At 37.3% G+C, this 20,228-nt stretch overlaps 1 protein-coding gene across 1 annotated transcript in view; it reads right to left on the bottom strand.

Moving 5' to 3' along the window:
- Positions 1-20,228, bottom strand: part of ASCC1 (activating signal cointegrator 1 complex subunit 1) — a 97,485-nt gene that overhangs the window by 45,077 nt on the left and 32,180 nt on the right. The window contains exons 6-7 of the mRNA XM_080822446.1: positions 14,841-14,977; positions 8,126-8,245 (exon numbers count right to left, since the gene is read on the bottom strand). Of these exons, the coding sequence (XP_080678572.1) occupies positions 8,126-8,245; positions 14,841-14,977 (257 nt within the window). The remainder of the gene's footprint in view (positions 1-8,125; positions 8,246-14,840; positions 14,978-20,228) is intronic.

Below are 20,228 nucleotides of genomic sequence, written 5' to 3'. Positions count from 1 at the left end.
ATTAATTCTGTTATGCCAACTTCCTTTTGGTATTTGCCTACTGTATCTTATACCTTTCCCTACTGCAACTTCATGAATGGGCGTGTCTCTGGTAAAGAGCATAGAACTGAATTTTGTTTAATATATCTTTCTTAACCAGTGAGTTTATTCATTAACATGTATCATTAAAATATTATATATATATATATGTATACATATATCTGGACTTATCATCTTATGTTTAAATATTCATCCCACTTTTTCCTATGCTTCTTGCTCCTTTTTATAAATTAATATTTGCTCCTTTGTCCTTTTAGGTTTACTTTTAAATTTTTACTGTATGCATATAGCTTAACAAAGTTAAGAAATATCTTAACACCATCCCCCCAAATAATTTAAAAAAGAAAATTAGAATACTTCAACTCCAGAATTCTCCTCAGTCTTGACTTGCAGTGCTCTTAGCTGACGTTAACTGACTAATGTTCTCTTTTTTAAATATTTATTTAGTTTTAGCTCTATGTTTTTAAAAAGCTCTCCCCACTATAATTATTTTGTATAGACAATGTCTGCATTTTATGTATTTACCATTCTTTTCTACATTTCAAACTAACCTTCCTGCACCTCAAACATTCTGGATTCATTTTCCTTTTCTTGAAATATATCCTTTATACATTATTTAACTGTAGACATCTCACAGTTATAAATTCTCGGAGTTTTTGTTCATCTGTAACAGTCTTCATTTCACCTTTGTTCATTTTTTAAAAGATCTGAGAGAGAGAGAGCATGAACAGGATGGGAGAGGGGGAGAAAATCTCCAACAGATTCCACACTGAGTACTGAGCCTGATGCGGTGCTCAATCTCAGGACTGACCTGAGCCAAAACCAAGAGTTGGATGCTTAACTGACTGTACCACCCAGGTGCCCACACTTCACCTTTGTTCTTAAAGATTTTTTTTTCTGAGTACACAATTCCAGATTCACCATTATTTTCTGTAGAAAATGTTCTGCTATCTTTTGACTTCCACTATTGCTACTCAGAGTTCCTTATAACTGCCACCCCTTTGTGGGTGACTTCTTTTTAAGATCTTCTGTCTTTGGTGCTCTGCATTTCCATTTCAGATTTATCTTGGTATGGATCTCTTCTTGTTTAATCTTCATTCTTTTATCTAGTGCCACTACCAGTCCAAGCCCCTCTAATTCCTTCATGTGGCCCTCTCACGTTACCCTACCTCTTACCTCTTCCTCATTAAACCTCACCCATATCTGGAATTTGCTAGACTTTTTCTTGCCTCAGGGCTTTTGCTCTGTATTTTCTTTTGCCTAGAACAACAAACAGGTGGGTTCCCACCTCTCCTTTGCTGGCAAACTCTCACATCTTTGGATCTCAATTCAATATTGATTCCTGAGAAAGGCTTTCCTTGACCCTGCCCTCTCCCCAGTCTACACTGCTATGATAGTTCTTGTAACAGAGCACCATTTTCCCTCTGCTTCATCGTTATCACAGTTTGCAATTACAGTTGACCCTTTAACAATGCAAGGGTTAAGGGCACTGACCCCTATGCAGTTGAAAATCCATGGCTAACTTTTGAGTTCCCTAAAACTTAACTATTGACAGCCTACAGTTGATGGGAAGCCTTACTGAGAACATAAAGAGTTGATTAACACGTATTTTGTATGTTATATGTATTATATACTGTATTCCTACAATAAACTAAGCTAGAGAAAAGAAAATATTAAGAACATCCTAAGGAAAATAGATTGATAGTACTATACTGTATTTATTGAAAAAATGGGGGTGCCTGGGTGGTTCAGTGGGTTAAAGCCTCTGCTTTTGGCTCAGGTCATGATCTCAGGGTCCTGGGATCAAGTCCTGCATCGGGCTCTCTGCTCAGCGGGGAGCCTGTTTCCTCCTCTCTCTCTGCCTGCTTCTCTGCCTACTTGTGATCTCTGTCAAATAAATAAATAAAATATTAAAAAAAAAAAGAAAAATGTGCATATAAGTGGACTAGTGCAGTTCAAACCCATGTTGTTCAAGGGTCCACTATACATTTGTTAGCAAATGTTCCTCCATTAGTCCGTATACAACGTAGGGATAATGACCACGCCTGGCTTTATTCACCATTCTGTATTCACAGCCTTACCACAGTGCCTGGCAAACAACAGGCACTCAATAAATTCATGCTGAATAAACAAATGACCAAATGAAAATCCAGCTTCCTTTACATGGCATATAATAGTGCTTCTAGATCTGCACTTGCTACTTATTCCCTTTTCCTAAAATGCTACTCTCTTGGCCTGCCAACTCCTTATTCAGCAGAGAAACCTCCTCTGTGAAGCCTTCCTTTACAGAACTTGCCCACACATGAGCAGAGTTTTGATGCCTGTCTACACGCCCCGAGAATCTCAACCACAGCCCTTACCCCAGTGTACTCTAACTGACATCTGCCTCCTCGAGATGGAAGTCCTAGAGTCTACTATGCCTCACAGGCAGGGCATCTGAAAAATGCCTGAGGGAAAAGAAGACTAGCAATGCACTGCAAGGGGGAATAGCTGATGGAGGCAGGTCTTTGAGGAGGTAAGAAGGAATGAGAGCAGGATAAGAGATTATAGCCTCATCATAGATAATGTATGCCATTCTTCAGAAAGAGAATGAAATTAAGTGGGGTAGGGTGATGAGAACAGGTAGACTGTGAGGGGAAAAAGGAAGGAAGCCGCTGAGTTGATTTTGTGTTCTCAGCAAAATATGAGGAAGCCATTCTTAGAGGGGCAAGGATGGAAGCTCATGTGACGGTACCAGACAGAACAGAAGAGCCACTTTCTTCAATACTTAAATCTTAGCAACAGGTGACTACTAAGTAATGAGTACAACACTGCCACAAATTCCTCACCCAGTCATGCTTTACCAAACCCAAGGATGCATCACTAAGTGAACGTACAGTGTCCCAGCTCAAAGTCTCCAAAAGAAAAATCTGATCTAAGTGGTTCCATCCTTTTAAATGTCAGGCTTCACATTCAGTCAGTTTAAGGGAAGGAATCTCTGATTAAACTACATGAAATCATACAAAGAAAGTTGAATGTATCTTTAATACATGGCCTCTCTCCCATGCCTCCTGCACTGAGTAGTATCTCTTCATATAAATAAGCAAAAAGATTTAATGTTCCTTTCTGTACCAATTTGCACAGCCTCCCAAAACACCTTGCACAAAGGAGGCATTCAAACTGTTTTAAAACTGAATTAAATAAGAGGTGTTTAAGTCTCTTAGTAATTCCCACAAATTTGAGGATGGAAATTCACAAATCTTTTTGAAATAACATAAACATGTCTCTCCTTGTGAAAGAGGAATGAGTAATAGAAAAAAAAAGGCAGTAAGAGAGATGGGATTTACTAAAAAATGTTCTTTGTGGATTACACCATTGAATTCAGTGGCTATGTCATCAGACCTTTCAATTTATGAAGCCCTGACAACAGTAAGTGTGCAAAATTTGTAAGGGCTGGATCTATGGAAAAATAATGGGTGTATTTACCTTTGAAGTACCCACCGTTCCATTCATGTGGATACCAATTATGTCTGAGCACTGTCTTCAAAAGCCATCTAGCTTCTACAGCTCTTATTTTCTTCCAATCTCAAAAACCTATATTCTTTACACTTGAAGACCTCCTATAGAATGAAGAGTCTAACCATTAAAGCAAAAAGTAAAGATATCCAATGGAAAAACTCAAGTAATGATTTTATTATCTCTTTCCAGTGACCTCTCTTTTTCCTTCTAGGGCCACCAAGAATAGAGTAAATTAAAACTGTGGAGTCTATGACATCTGTATGTTAAAATAGACTTGAAGCTATAGATTATGAAAAACTCACTGTATTATTTAATGAAATCCTATAATCCCATCTGAATTTTCCATATAGCACCATGTTAACTGTATGTCTATAGGCTAGCACAGATTTCAGTTCCACAACAGTAAGGTTTAAATTACTATGAACAAAAATTAAATAAATCCCATAAAAGGTAGTAAGGAAACAAATTAACAGAGGTCAGGTTGAGTGGCTATGATGCCCTATAAAACTACAAGGTTAATCAAGGAAATAAAAACTTTAGTACATTTTAAAAGTGAATCAACCCAAAAGAATTGAAGACAGCTCCATTCATAATACCGAAATGTGGAAACAACCCAAATGTCCATCAACTGATGATTGGATAAACAAAAATGTAGTCCCTCCGTACAGTGAAATGCCACTCAGCCAGAAAAAGGAGGGAAGTGCTGTTCCACGTTGCAGCATGGAAACCACATGCTACATGATCCAAGTGGATCAAGTACTGATCCAAGGTGTAGCATGCACACCTTGAAAAACATTATGCTGAGTGAAAGAAGCCAGACACAAAAGGCCACATATTGTGTGGTTCCATTTATAGGAAATATCTGGAATAGGCAAATTCAAAGAGACAGTCAGTGGATTAGTGAATTTAGTGCCAGGAGCTAGGGAGAGGAGAATGGGGGGGTATGGAACAGTGGGGAATGACTGCTTGAAAGGTATAGGATTTCCTTTTGGGGTGATTAAAATGCTCTGGAACTAAACAGTGGTGATGGCTGCACAATGTTATTGATGTCCTTAATGCCACGGAATCATATACTTTAAAATGGCTGAAACAGTGATTTTTTATGTTATGTGAATTTTACCACTTTCAAAAAAAAAGTGGGTCACAACTTTCCATTTTACTCTAGAAGTAAGAATTGGAAGAGAGTCTATCCTACTTAACCTAGCATACACACACTGAAAACTTTTATTCTGACCTAGGGATTTAGAGCATGGTTTTGCTCTCTAGGCTTTCCTTAGCCAAACTACTTAAACTCTGTGAACCTCCCTATCTATAAAATGGGCACACTAATAGCATCTATCTTACACAGACATTGCAAAGATAAAATGGAGATAATACAATCCAAGCACAGTGCCCGGTAAGAGTAACTGGAAAACAAGTTAGTTATAATTTCACTGGCAACTATGCAATCTTCAATGCTAGAAATAAAACCTTACTTAAGTGGGGCGCCTGGGGGGCTCAGGTGGTTAAGCGTCTGCCTTTGGCTCAGGTCGTGATCCCAGGGTCCTGGTATAGAGCCCTGACATGGGGCTCATGGGGCTGCTTTTCCCTCTTCCTCTGCCTGCCACTCTGCCTATTTGTGCTATCTCTCTGTCAAATAAATGAGTAAAATCTTTTAAAAAACAGAAACAAAAACAAAACCCTTACCTAGATCAAAGATTGTTGCACTATCATTTGTGGACCTTTGGAGGTCCCTGAGACTATTTGAGGTCAGTCTATGAGGCCAAAACTATATTTATAATAATTGTAGGACATTATTTGCCTTTTTCACTGCAATGGCATTTACAGGGATGGTGCAAAAATGCTGGGTAAACTGTCGGCACCTCAGCATGAAGGAAGACAGCAGCACCAAACTGTACTAGCAGGAGTATATTTTCATTATACGTCCAAAAAAAATCTAGTTTCATTTATCCTTGATGAAACAATAAAAATGATCAATTTTATTAAATCTCAGGCCTTGAGTACCTGTATTTTTTTTTTTTTTAAGATTCTATTTATTTGTTTGAGAGAGAGTGAGGGCATGAGCAGGGGAGGGGCAGAGGGAGAAGCAGGCTCTGCAGTGACCAAGATGCCCAACAGCACCTGAGCCGAAGGCAGACGTTTAACCGACTAAGCCACCCAGGGGCCTCAAATACATGCCTTTTTAATATCCCTGTGGGATAAACTGGCAGTACGTATAAAGCAGTTGGGCTATATACCGAAGTAGATGGCTGTCGGGAGGAAAAGCACTTGTGAGGCTGTCAGAGCTAGAGCTGAGCTAGCTTCTTTGTCCATGAACACCATTTGTATTTGAAAGAACTGACAGACAAATTATGGTTATTCAGACTTGGTTATTTGATAGACATTTTCTCAAAAAAGAACTTCAAGGAAAACAGTATTTTTGGCCAATAATAAAATTCAAGCTCTCAACTGAAAATTAGAATTTTAGAAAATGTGTATCAGCTACCATGAGCTTGACGGCAGCTTCCTAATACGTAAAGACTGTGATGAAATTAGTAGCGTGATTAATTCATTTTTAATATTGCATAATGAAATGTCTCAACATTTGGAAGAGCTGCATAACTCAGTGAACCAATGTTTTCTAAATGACCAATACAAGCATAGGTTAAAGATCCAGTCAAAATGCAAAACAGAGAGGGGCACCTGGGTGGCTCAGTGGGTTAAAGCCTCTGCCTTTGACTCAGGTCATGATCTCAGGGTCCTGGGATCGAGCCCCACATCAGGCTCTCTGCTCAGCGGGGAGCCTGCTTCTCCCTCTCTCTCTGCCTGCCTCTCTGCCTACTTGTGATCTCTACTTTTTTAAAAAAATGCAAAAGAGACCAATGGATTTTAATGCAGGAGTATGAAATGTTCACCACTGCAAATGACCTTTTCAAAACTATAACTTGTCAAGTTTTAGTGTAGTACCAAATATCCAGAATTATCGAAAATACCATTAAAGTACTCTTCATGTTCCCAAATACATTTCTATGTGAGTCCAGATTTTCTTATATACTTCAATCAAAACAACATACTACAACAGACTGAACAGAGAAGCAGATCTGAGAACACACCGGTCTATTCTATTACGGAAACTTACAAAAACGTAAAACAATGCCTACCTTCTCACTAAATATTTTTGGTTTGGGAAACAGATTTCTCATGAAAAATGTTATATCTTATAATATCTTGTAAGATATATATCTTATTTTTATCTTATTTCTATTTTTAATGAAAATAAAAATATCTTATTTCTATTTTTAATGAACTATCAAATGTTAAATTTTGCAGTTTTAACTTCCAATAAGGTAAATATTGATATCTATAACCCATATAAAGAAAGGCTCTTTGGTACCTTCAGTAATTTTTAAGAAATTAAAGTGATTATATGCCCAAAAAACTTGAGAACTACTATCTTACCATTCACTGTTTTTTGTTCACAAAACTGAAAAGTAATCTACCCCATATATAGCAGCCCTAAAACAAAGTGAAAATGTTTGGATAGTTATAGCTTACAACACAAAGTAAATGAACCATACCAGATATCAAACTCCAACCTGGCAGAAATGTTTTGGGATGTCCTAAAGGAACAACATACCCCTAACTTTTTAAGGTAAGGTCATTAGTATGCTTATTTAGGCATATGTCAAGTATCTGAAAGACAAATCTGGTCCAAACACACACAACACCTAATTCTATTGTCTTTTCTTGCCTTCCTCCATTCACTTCCAGGTGAATTGAGATAGGATATAATTGAGATTATCAATTTGAATTGAGATAACTGAACCCTTACAAGGGATCCTCTACAAAAGCAAATCAATTTGGGGGCTTGCCTAGAGACTTCAATCTTCTCCAGAGGGTTTTTGGTTCAGTATGAGTTCTGTTCTATCCTGCCTTAATAAAAAGACCACAAAAACAAACTTCCAATTCAAGTTTGGTTCTTCTGCTCACTGAAGTTCTTGACTAGACTAATAAATGGTGTTAACGTTGGAAATGGCTCTAGACACCTAGGCTAGCCTCAGAAATAACCTGGGTTGCAGACCGAGAATCCCTAGCATGATCTGTGATAGTAACACTAGTAAAAAACAGTAAACATTTGTTGATGTGTCTTTTGATGATGTCCGCATGTGCTAAGCACTGTTCTAAGATTCATGTAAACTAACTTAATTCTAATAATCCTACAGAGTTTGTATAGTTATCCCCATTTTGTACTGGTATCCAACTAGACCTGCATTATGTCACTTTTACAACCACCATCCTAAATGCCATCTTTCCCACTTCCTATAACCCGAAAAACACGAAGAAAGCACTGAGCTCATAAAAACTAGATTGCTATAATCAATATCTACCATCCAAGTAACTCGATAATTATCAGATTAACATCTGATACTTTTTCCTGCAACAAATTCCTCTTTTAAGATATTAGCTACCTATTTAAAAAAAAAAAAGAAAGAATTGACACACTCTACAATAACAAGATCTCAAAGAAAAGGAATCAAAACTTGTTGAACTTCTAGGAATGCTTTTAGGAACTTCTTGATGGAAGCAAAGAAGCATTACAGAAACATACCTGTTGGAGCCATCTTTCATATGGACTTTGGCATAAAGAACGTCCACCATGCCAGGATCATCGTTCATGTATTCTATCCCTGCCATCTCTACTTCTAAGGGTTTACCCCCAGAAATGTCACTGCAAAGGAAAAAACATTAGATTTTTCTAATTGTTTAATCTGAAAGGGCCATTTTAAACATGGTTATTATACAGAGTCAAATATTACAAAAATGAAATTGTTGGGATTTTTTACTAACAGTATTATTTAACCATCCTTCTAATTTCAAAATTAACACATTCTATGCACACCAACTAGATAGAAACACAAGTATTTCCAAAGTCACGCTACAGTTATGTCAATACCAGTTTATTATACTCAGAGGAAAAAAGCCAAGGAATGACAGCTCTGATTGACAAAGACATTGTTGCTCATCTCTTGGGTTTTATTTCATTATTTCTACAAGCTGCAAACACCATTTTACTCATCTAACAATGGTGGAAGCATAAAGTAGCACTACATCTTTAACAGCAATTTGGCAATATTTATAAAAAGCCTTCAAGAATAGAAACCCTTTTTTGTCCAAGCAATTCAATTTCTAGGAGCAAAACCTAAGGAAATAATTATGAATTCAGCTACATATCCAACCATAGCTGATAAAGGAAAGCTTTTTACAGAAGAATTCCAAATGACAAATACAGAAGAATTCCAAGTGATAGATGCAGAAGTAATGATGAAATTATAATATCATCATTTTGCAACCCCTGACAAATAATGGATGGAGACAATGATTAGCAATGGCTTCTAGAACTTAACAGCGGAAGGTTGGAAAAATATAAAGAGATCCTCACAGAGGGCTGACCACACCTGAACCCACTGATCAGGCTTATCATACATACAAAAAAGAACCAGACAATACATACTTCCTGATGCGATGTAATAGGTTATACTCATACTCATGAAAAATAATTTATGCATAGGGTTTGACTGAGGCATTGTTTGGAGCAGCCAAAGACTGGAAACAGATTAAACACTCATTAGGGTTTTAATAAAATGTGCACAACAATGTGCATGCTATATGTTACTATTTGTGCAAAAAACAGGGTAAGAAAATTTATATACACACACATATACATTTCCTTGTACATACATAAAATCTCTGGAAGGATACAAAGAAGCTGCTAAAATATCTTGCCTTTAGACAGGAGAGCAGGGTGCTTGGTGGGAATAGCAGTGGAAAGGAAACTCTTCACTGCATATCCTTTGTATCTTTAAAATTTTGACCCATATAAATGTATTATCCATTAAAAAGTTAATATAAAAATACAGAAGCAAAAGAAGTCAAACATAAGTTTATCTATTACACATACATGCAAAAGAAGTCAAAATGTATATACTGAAGTCAAAATGTATATACAAAAATGTATATACTGAATGATTTTAGTTATATGACATTCAAGAACAAGCTAAATTAATCTATGGAAATAGAAATCAGAACAACAGTTATTTCTGGAAGAAGTGAATTTACCAGAAAAGGTCATGAAGGAACTTCACAGAGTGATGACAATGTACAACATTTTGATTTGGCTGAAGTTACATAAGTGTATGCATTTGTTAAAATTCATCAACTACACTTAAGATCTGTGCATTTTGCTGTAAGTCAATTACACCTTAAAGAAAAAATACACACATGCATATAAAAAAGTGTGAGAGCATTAATAGTAATTATCTTTAGGTAATAAGATTAAAAGTGGTATTTTTGTTTATCTGCAACTTTGACTTTTCCAAAACTAGTATGTATTATTTTAATTCAAGAATAACTGATAGACAATATTATATTAGTTTCACGTGTGCATGTATTACTTTTCTGTTAAGTAAAACCTCACGATCCTGCTTCTAACCAGACCCCTTACACAGACTTGTACTTCAACCAGAAATGGCCTTGCAGTGCCAAGCTGAAACCCAGCTAAAAATCAACTCACCACCACAGTCTTCTGCAAGCCCCACAAGGCCAGGAAGTCGGTCCATCTTTTCTACTCCTAGATCCCCAGCACCTGGTACTCCATAAATCTCTGGTAAACACTGAGCAGAGATTCTACTCTAAAGAGAGGCTTTTCTGGACAATTTTGAGAAGAATGTGGACACATCCCTATAATGTCACTGAAAACCATGTGGCACTAATCAAAGGCAAAAGGATGTTGGGATCCACCAAAGGCAATTCTCAAAAAAGCAAATCGAAGAAAGTTTTCTTGATATTGAACCAAGGCCATAGGGAGACCCTTCGGAGCCAGGAATCTTCATGGTAAAGATTCTCTTAGGGGCACCTGAGTGGCTGAGTCGGTTAAGTGTCTGCCTTCGACACAGGTCATGATCCCAGGGTCCTGGGATTGAGCCTCGAATTGAGCTCCCCGCTCAGTGGGGAGTCAGCTTCTCCCTCCCCCTCTGCCTCCCCACTACCCTGCTTGTGCTCTCTCCTCCTCAAATAAAATCTTAAAAAAAAAAAAAAAAAAAGATTCCCTTAAAACTTGAAGACCATATTACTGCACAAGACCAGGATCTCTTTCAGTAAGAAACAAATTACTATTTTGGCCAGATATTCGAGAAAAATTATTGCCTTCATCCTAAGTATCCCTCTTACCACCTCTAGTAAGTGGGGTATTCCAAAACACAAGCCAAGCTCTGAACTATTACCTGAGGCCTGTAGCTTCAACCAACAACACAGTGTATCTCCACTCCAAGTAACAGCCAAAGAATTCAATATGAAAGACTGCCATTCAATCCTTTCAAAGTGCAGTCAACCAAACTTACATGAGAAAAACAGTTTAATACTAACTATACATTCCTCTGCTGATTTCAGCTCTAACCCTGCGTATTTAGATCACCCAAAAGCACCAAACCATTGGTTTAGTTTCCCACTAAAATGTTTTTACTGGATTATGTCTAATGTTACACTCTCAAATTCTAGAGATCAATACAAAAGAGAACCACGTGACCAATGTTTTTGTATCTTCTGCAAAATTCTTGTTGAAGACTCTGCTCATCATCATTTTGGGTTAATATTTACATGACAAGTTTTTCTCAGATTGAGAACAAGCAAAGGATTCTCTCCTAAAATACTGTTATGCTCCTTTTCATCAGTTAAGAACGATGATAATCGATGTGTTTCCTCCTGGAATGTAGTTCAAGTATACCAGTGCTTGAAAACTACCAAATTCTATTGCTCAAGTACAATTATAACCTTTCCTTGGTTTTCTGGTAAACATTTCTCCCATTCCATCTTTATGGTTTCTGAGCTCCCCGACTTTAACATTTCTTTTGTATGTATGTCCCCACTTTGAACCACCTCAAATCTTTAGAATGAGCTGGGGTACCAGGAACAACAAAAAATGAAACAATGAAACAGGACCTAAAGCCTGCCCTTTAGGATCAGAAACTCTTCTGACCTTCCCTAGGATTTACTGAGACAGAAATTCGGTGGTTTGCCTGATAAATGCTCTTTGTCTTGGTGACAAAACTATCCCACCCTGGACACCAGTGAGCATACTTTTCAACTGAGCGACATCTGAGGCAATGATTAGGAAGCAACATTTGTCTGTGGGTGTTTTTCCTCTTCTCTCCTTGCTCTTGCCCCTTTTTACCTTATTTGGTGTTACCTCAGGCCTACGGGGAACACTTAGGTACAGGAAGAGTGATACTGGAATTTAAAAGTACTGCAGATTTGTCAGACTATACACTCTGAGCCACTGTGCTGTTTGTGCTCTACATCTCACAAAGAAAAGTCACAAGGGAGACATTTAAAGCTTCGGCGTTTACTGAACACTGAATAATTCATTTGCAATCGATAGAGCTACATGAGCCGTTAGCTTAAGAAGTGAAATCAAAGTTATGTTTCTGGTCAGGTAACATCCCTTAAACTCAAAAAACACCCCAAAATTTTAAACAAATATTCAACTACCCATTTCTTTAAAATATCTATATAGCAGCTCAGTTTTAATTCAGTCTGAGTCAAGCCCTATTTATTTAATATCTTTTCTAAAAATTTGTATTTATTTATTTGAGAGAGAGAGAGGGAAAGAGAGCACAAACAGGGGGAGAGACAGAGGGAGACAGAAGCAGACTCCCCACTGAGCAGGGAGCCTGATGTGGGACTCAATCCCAGGACCTCAGGATCATTACCTGAGCCCAAGGCAGACAGTTAACCAGCAGAGCCACCCGGGCACCCCTATTTAATATCTCCACTTAAAAAGCCATTAAAGTACTACAGCATGTTATATATTAGTCTGTTCAATTGCAGTGTTTTCCTTTCTTATATTTTAATTTGGTATCTTTACATCATAAAAAGGTTCAGATTAGAAATGCCATTATTTACTGTCAGTCTTTCTAAGTATACCAAGTACAAAGGCTGAAATCAAAGAGTAAGAATAAGGAAGGGAAAAAAGTTAAATGATAAATTTTACTCACCAAGGCTATTGTATAAGTGTGTGTGCGTGTGTGTGTGTGTGTGTGTACACATGTACTTTTTTTAGGAAACATTTTTTCCTTTTAGGGAAACAAGGCACTTCTAGCCAATCTAAACAGCCAATCTGATTCTCACTCTCCTCAGAAATAAATTAATTTCGCATTATGTACTTTTTAAACAAGTATATGCGGCAGAGGAGAAGGTGGGAGAAGAGGGCTGGGGAGGCTTACTTTACTTGCTGGTTTCAAATCTTCCCAGCTTTTTGAAAAAACCATCTTCAAAAAAATTTCTGCCTGCACTGCAGATTTTTGGCAATGTAACTTTGTCCTATTTCAAAAGCTTTGCTGAATTTGAAAAACTACAATTACTGTTTTCATCCTGTCATGTCAAAAATTCTTAGGAACTATTAAGGCTGCTCTTCATTTCCTATGCACACCAACCCTGACATGCTTAAAGTGCTCAGATTTGGCGTTTAGTCACAAAAGGCACCAAGAGACATAAAAGGGAGGAACTCAGCTAAATCCTCCCATAGCTCAGGATAAAGATTCAGTGATTAAAAACCTGTGACCTGATTTTCGTAGGTAAAAAACAAATACCTTCCTAAACAAATATCTACCTTTAAATTTCTTCTTAGCAAAATTATCCTAATGGCAGCCAAGAAAATGCAGTTTCATTTAACAAAAAAGTGATCTGGAAATAAGTTAAGGTATCAGGACTAATGCTTAAATCAGGTAACATCGTTCTACTTTGTAAGGTAAAGCATAAAGCTTTATCTTAGGCAAGGAAGTTGTAAATATTTAATTACAAATACCCAATTATTTTGAATTTTAGGTTAAGACAGGTTAGGAGAGAAACGGTTATGTCCATCAGTGAGCAAAGATCAAGACAAAGAAGTATTCTTTGCAGAATGCAAACCCAATCAGCTTATGATTTTGCTCAAGAAAAATATCTTGCCTTCAAAACAAAGGAAAAGGAGAACTGGCCCACATATAAGTCATTATACTACACAGTTTCATATAAATGAAAAAAATTTTAATCCTTTTACCTTATCTTATCTAATGAACTAGGGGACCCATTTCTACAAGGCCACATTAAAATAGTATGGGACCTGAATATTATAACTGAATTAAAAAAAAAACACCTCTTCAAGTGAGTCAGTTTTCAAATTTCTCTTATTCTTCATCAACCTTAAGAAAAAGGGCAAAGGGTAGGGAAGAGATGATTCTTGAAAATAAAACCGTTAGGTCAGATGTACATGTAAATTAAAATTTTATAGTGAAAAGAATAACAAGTCTGCCCCAGAATAGCAATGTTTTCCCTGAACCAAAACAGACTGCTTAGACAGTTTCTGGTATTCTTACACAACTACCTGTATTTTAAAAAGAAAATTAAAGTCTTGGAATACAATGAAGACCTTTGTAAGGAATCTTATTATATAATGTTTGAGTTACTGTGGTAATAGAATAATGGCCCTCCAGGGAGGCTCACATCTTATTTTCTGGAATTTGTAAATATGCTGCCTTACATGGCAGACAGACTTTCGTAGATGTGATTAAGGTTAAGGAGTCTGAGATAGAATGATTATCCCGGATTATCTGGGTGGGCTCAATCAAATCACGAGTCCTTAAAAGCAGTGAACCGTCCCCACTATGGCCAGAGACAGAGATGAGATAACAGAAGGGTCAGAGAGAAGGAAAGCTGCTATTGCTGAAGATGGAGGAAGGGGGTCACTAGCCAAAGAATGTGGGGGTGGCCTCTAGAAGATGGGCTTTAAAAGCAAGGAAATGAACTCTTCCTTTGAGCCCCCAGAAAGGAACACAGCCCTGCTGATTCTTTGATTTTAGCCCAGTGAAACCCGTATCAGACTACCCCACAGAACTGTAAGATAATGAATTTTCACTGTTCTAAGCCACCAAGCTTGTAGTAATGTGTTCAACAGCATAAGAAACTAGTACAGTACTCTATACTGTTCAGTAGGTAATGAAAAGAATTTCCTTTTGGAGAGAATAATGGGATGTCCTGTTAAGAACAAAATTTGCCTACCGAATTACTATAATTTAAGGTAGAGTCTTTCCATAAAAATTTGTAAATATATGCTTTAAACCCATTTTAACCCTTTCAGACAATGGTCCAATATTAAGTGTTACAGGTGGGTGAGTCAACAGACCTTGTTGCCATGTGACAACAAGTTCGCCCAGGTGCAAAAACAAGTCTGTGATACCAAAGAGAAGCCAGTACAAGGTGACCACCCTTCCCCATTCCTGCAGATCACTCACTCAATGAAGTCCTCTTTACACTGCTGTAGCATCTCACATGTCTGCTGGATCTCTTGCTCACTCAAAAGCACCAACATCCCAATGGTTAGGTGAAGCTTTTTGGGATTCTGGAAAATGGTGCTATCAACCCCATGATCCTGTTGTCAAAGACAGAAAAACAAAAACACTCAGTCCACATTAAAGAAAATGGCAGGAATAGAATTTAGAGCTCAGAGATAAGCCCAGATATCTATGACTTACTGATTTTCAACCAGATACCAAGACAATTTAATGGAGAAAAAACAGTCTCCTCAACAAATGATGCTGGAACAACTGAATAACCACTCGTAAAAGAATGAAGTTGGACCCACACCTCATACCACATACAAAAATTATATCAAAATGGATCAATGACCTAAATATTAGAGCTAAAATCATAAAACTCATAGAAGAAAGAGATTTCTTAGAGGAAAATCTTTATGACCTTGGACTTGGCAGTGGATTCTTAGATATGAATTCAAAAGTATGGGTAACATTAGACAAAAATAGATAAATGAGACTTCACCTAAATTTAAAACTTGTATATCAAATGACAATATTAAGAAAGCAAAAACAGGGGCGCCTGGGTGGCTCAGTGGGTTAAAGCCTCTGCTTTCGGCTCGGGTCGTGGTCTCAGGGTCCTGGGATCGAGTCCCGCGTCGGGCTCTCTGCTCAGTGGGGAGCCTGCTTCCTCCTTTCTCTGCCTGCCTCTCTGCCTGCTTGTGATCTCTGTCTACCAAATAAATAAATAAAATCTTAAAAAAAAAAAAAAGAAAAAGAAAGTAAAAACACAACCTACAGAATGACAGAAATATTTGCAAATCATATACCTGATAAGGGTGTATATTCATAATATATAAAGAACACAACTCCACAAGTAGAAATTAAGGGACCCAATTTTTAAAATAGAAAATGAACTTGAGGGGTGCCTGGGTGGCTCAGTCAGTTAAACATCTGACTCTTGATTTCGGCTCACGTCATAATCTCAGGGTCATGAGATCAAGCCCCACCTTGGGCTTCATCCTGAGCATGGAGCCTGCTTAAGAGTCTCTCTATCCCTCTGCCCCTATCCACACTCAGAAGAAAAAAGAAAAAGAAAATGAAGGAGAGTAGACATTTTTCCAAAGGAAAAATACAAATGGCCAAGAAGCACATGAAGATGGTTCAACTTTATTATTCGTTAGAAGAATGCAAATCAAAACCACAATAAGGTATCATTTCATATCCATTAGGCTGGCTATAATCAAAAAAGCAGAAAATAACAAATTCTGACAAGGATATGCTTAATGGGTACAGAATTTCCTTTTGGGGTGATGAAAATGTTCTAGAATAATACAGCACTGATAGTTGCACAACTCTAAATGCATAAATGCCACTGAATCATTCACTTTAAAATGGTTAATTTTGGGGCGCCTGGGTGGCTCAGTTGGTTAAAGCCTCTGCCTCCAGCTCAGGTCATGATCCCAGGGTCCTGGGATCAAGCCCCGCGTTGGGCCCTCTGCTCAGCAGGGAGCCTGCTTCCCCCCCCCTCTGCCTGCCTCTCTGCCTACTTATAATCTCTGTCTGTCAAATAAATAAATAAAATCTTTAAAAAAAAAAAAACTTAAAATGGTTAATTTTGTGTTATGGGAAATTCACCTCAATAAAAGAAATTTTTTAAAAAGGAACTGGTAGCCTGATACAATGGCAAGCCCAAGAGAAACAGAATGCACTCTAAATGTAGGCTCTAAGAATATCTTTTGCTCCTTTATCAACTTTGTTGGCCCAGTAGCAACTGGGCCTCTTATGGGATTCCCTAAAGAACAATATACTCTCTACAAAAACACTGTTTCTATCTTAGCAGACACTGTAGTATTTTCAGGTGAAATATTATGTGTTAAGAATAAATTCTCCCAGAGAGATGAGTGAAAAATAAATCTGGAGAGATATCCAGACACTGGAGTTGCCACATCAAATATAGTCATCGTTTTCTCAGTCAGTTAGGTGTCACCCTTCGGCTCAGGTCATGATCCCAGGGTCCTGGGATCGAGCCCTGCATTGGGCTCCCTGCGCTGTGGGGAGCCTGGTCACCCTTTTCCTCTCCCTGCTGCTCTGCCTACTTGTGCTCCTTCACTCTCTGTCAAATAAGTAAATCTTTTTAAAAAATGTAAATGTACTCATAAATCTCCCTTCTTGAAAAAACTGAAGTGAAATTCACTTAATCCCCAATAACCATTTTAAAGTGTACAATTTAGTGATGTTTACTGTATTTACAATATTGTGCAACCATCAGCCCTTCTTAGTTTCCAAACTTTTTTCATCCCATAAAAACACTTCATAACCATTAAATAACCACTCTTCATTCCCAATCACTCACCCCCTGGTAACCTCTAATTTGCTTTTCGTCTCTTTGGATTTGCCTATTCTGGATATAGTGTATAAAAGGAATCATACAATATATGACTGCTGTGTCCGGCTTTTTTCACTTAGCGTGTATTCAAAGTTCACCTAAATTTTACCATGTACTGGTACTTCATTCCTTTTTACGGCTGAATTATATTCCATTGTACGTATATAACATAACTTGTTTATTCATTCATCCCTTAATGGCCATTTGGGTTGTTTCCATCTTATGGCTATTATGAATAATGCTGCTATAAACATTCATGTACGAGTTTCTGTGTTACCATGTTTTCAGTTCTTTTGGGTATAAACCTAAGAGTGGAACTGCTGGGTTATATAGTAATTCTAATGCTTAATCTTTTGAGGAACCACCAAACTGTTTGCCACAACAGCTGAATCGTTTTACGTTCTTAGCAGCACTGCAGAAGGGTTCCTATTTCTCTCCACCTTTGCCAACATTTACCACTTTTCTTTTAAAATTTTATTATAGCCACCCTAGTGGGTATGAAATAGCATTTCATTGTATTTTGATTTCCATTTCCCTGTTGACCTATGATGTTGAATATCTTCTCACGTCCTTGCTGGACACCCCCTCTGGAGAAACCAGTATACAATTTCTTTGCCCATTTCCTATTTTTTTATTGTTGAGTTATATGAATTCTTTAAATATCCTGATACTAGTCCCATGTCAGATCATGAATCCCTTTTGAAGGTAAATAGGTCTCAAGTTTCATTATATTCACCCTGCAAATGAAGACAAGAAAAAGAGTCGAGAATCTTCTCCCCCCAATAAGAGCAAAGCAGGAATCCTATCTCTGAATTATAAGTTCTGATCCCATAATCTGATTCTTGGGCTAATAAACCACCCCAAAGGCAGAGAAATATGTCTATCAAACACAGATAGCTTACATTCTGTTCTTGGCTTGCCTAAGACTGCCTAATTTTTGCCTCAGCAACGGGAGTTAATAGATTATTCATTTTCTAAGTGTTAATGGAGCTTGAGCTATTTTTATATCTGATGAAGAGTTTTGTGATTCTACACATCAACCCAAATTGCCTCATTTAATGAAAGTGATTTTAAGGAACAATCAGCTTTAAATGTGTCAAGGAAGGCTAAGTGTAATGTTTATCACCCCAGCTGCTCTAACCCATGGCAGAACCTGTCACTTTAGAAAGGCATGCAAAGTGTTAAAAAGTCCCCAAATGATTCAAATATGCACAACTCCACCCCAAACTACAGCTGAGAATTGCTCCCCTAGTAATAAGAGCTAATTTTTTTTAACCTTTATTCTATTCCAGGCATCTCCTATGCACTTTACATAGAAAACAGTCTATGAAGAGAGATATTGTCCCCATTTTACAGATGAGGAAACCGAGGCACAGAGAAATAAAATCACTTTCCCAAAGTAACACTGCTAGTAAAGGGATGTAGCCAAAATTCAAACCCAAGCAGTCAGGCCACAGAGCCTACACTTGTGATCAATATATATTGCCTCACTTGTAACAGCCACCTAGAGGAGGATAGAACAAATGTGATCATCACCCAGAGGCAAGTCCTTACACATTTCAACAAAGCTCACACAATAAATGGATCTGATCACCAGAGAATAAAGCAAATCTCATAATTCTCTGAAAGTGATATTTGCCTTTCCTTGATGTGACACCATAAAAGCATGATCTATAAAAGAAAAAAAAAGGATGAATTAAACTTTATCAAAATTAAAAACTTTCACTTCAAAAGACCCCATTAAGAAAATGAAAAGACAAGCCACAGAGAAAAATACCTGGGAGAAAAATATTTACAAATCACCTATCTGGGGGTGCCTGGGTGGCTCAGTGGGATAAAGCCTCTGCCTTTGGCTCGGGTCATGATCTCAGGGTCCTGGGATCGAGCCCCGCATCGGGCTCTCTACTCAGCAGGGAGCCTGCTTCCCTTCCTCTCTCTCTGCCTGCCTCTCTGCCTACTTGTGATCTCTGTCTGTCAAATGAATAAACAAAATCTTTAAAAAATAATAATAAATAAAATAAAATTGAATTAAAATTAAAACAAAACAAAAACAACAAATCATTTATCTGATAAATATAAATATGTAAAATTCTTAAAATTCAACTATAAAAAGATATGTAATTCCATTTAAAAATTACCAAAGAAACTGAATAGATATTTCACCAAAGAAGATATACTTATGACTAAGAAACATGTGAAAAGATGCTAATATCATTAGTCATCAAGGAAATGCACATCAAAACCAAAATGAGATATTGCTTCACGCCCCATCAGAATGACTATAATCAAAAAGACCAAAAAAAAAAAAAAAAAAAGACAGATAATAAGGACCTGGGGAAACTGAACTGCTCACACATTGCTGGGGTAAAAGGCCATGATATAAACAATGCATTCTAAACTGGTTCAGAAAGAAAGAAAAAAGAGAGGAAGAATGATAAAACAGAGTAAAATACTAACAATAGGTAAGTATGAGTAAACGATGCTATCCTTAGTCTTACAACTTTTCCATGAGTTTAAAATTATTAGCATCCTATTGCTGCTGTAACAAATTACCACAAATTTCATGGTTTTAAACAACACAAATTTACTGTCTTACTACCTAGCAAAAGAAAGCTCTTTTCCTTCCTTACCTTATTCTTTCCTTATTCTTTGAGAGCCTATCACTTCAGTCAACCTGAGTTCACTTGCCAAGAAAACACTGAATACTGGGAAACAAAACACAGAGAACACAAAGGAGCAGGAAAAAGAACAGATGGGATACCTAAAGGCCACACAAACTGAATTCTTTTGGAGAACCTTGAGTCATAAGCCTCCAGTCTTTAACTGCATTGGAAGTTATATAACTTTCATGTGATCCTACTGGACAGTCTTTTAATAAATGGAGAAACACCCTGAATTTTAGCAATGCCATCTATGAAGAAAGCCTTTTCTCTTACTGAATTATCTAAATTTACTGTGGAACCAAACAATCTTCAAGACAA

The sequence above is a fragment of the Martes martes genome (assembly GCF_963455335.1).
Source record: "Martes martes genome assembly, chromosome: 14".
NCBI lineage: Eukaryota > Metazoa > Chordata > Mammalia > Carnivora > Mustelidae > Martes > Martes martes.
The sequence above is the reverse complement of the archived record's forward strand: the minus strand, read 5'-3'. Positions and strand labels throughout refer to the sequence as shown.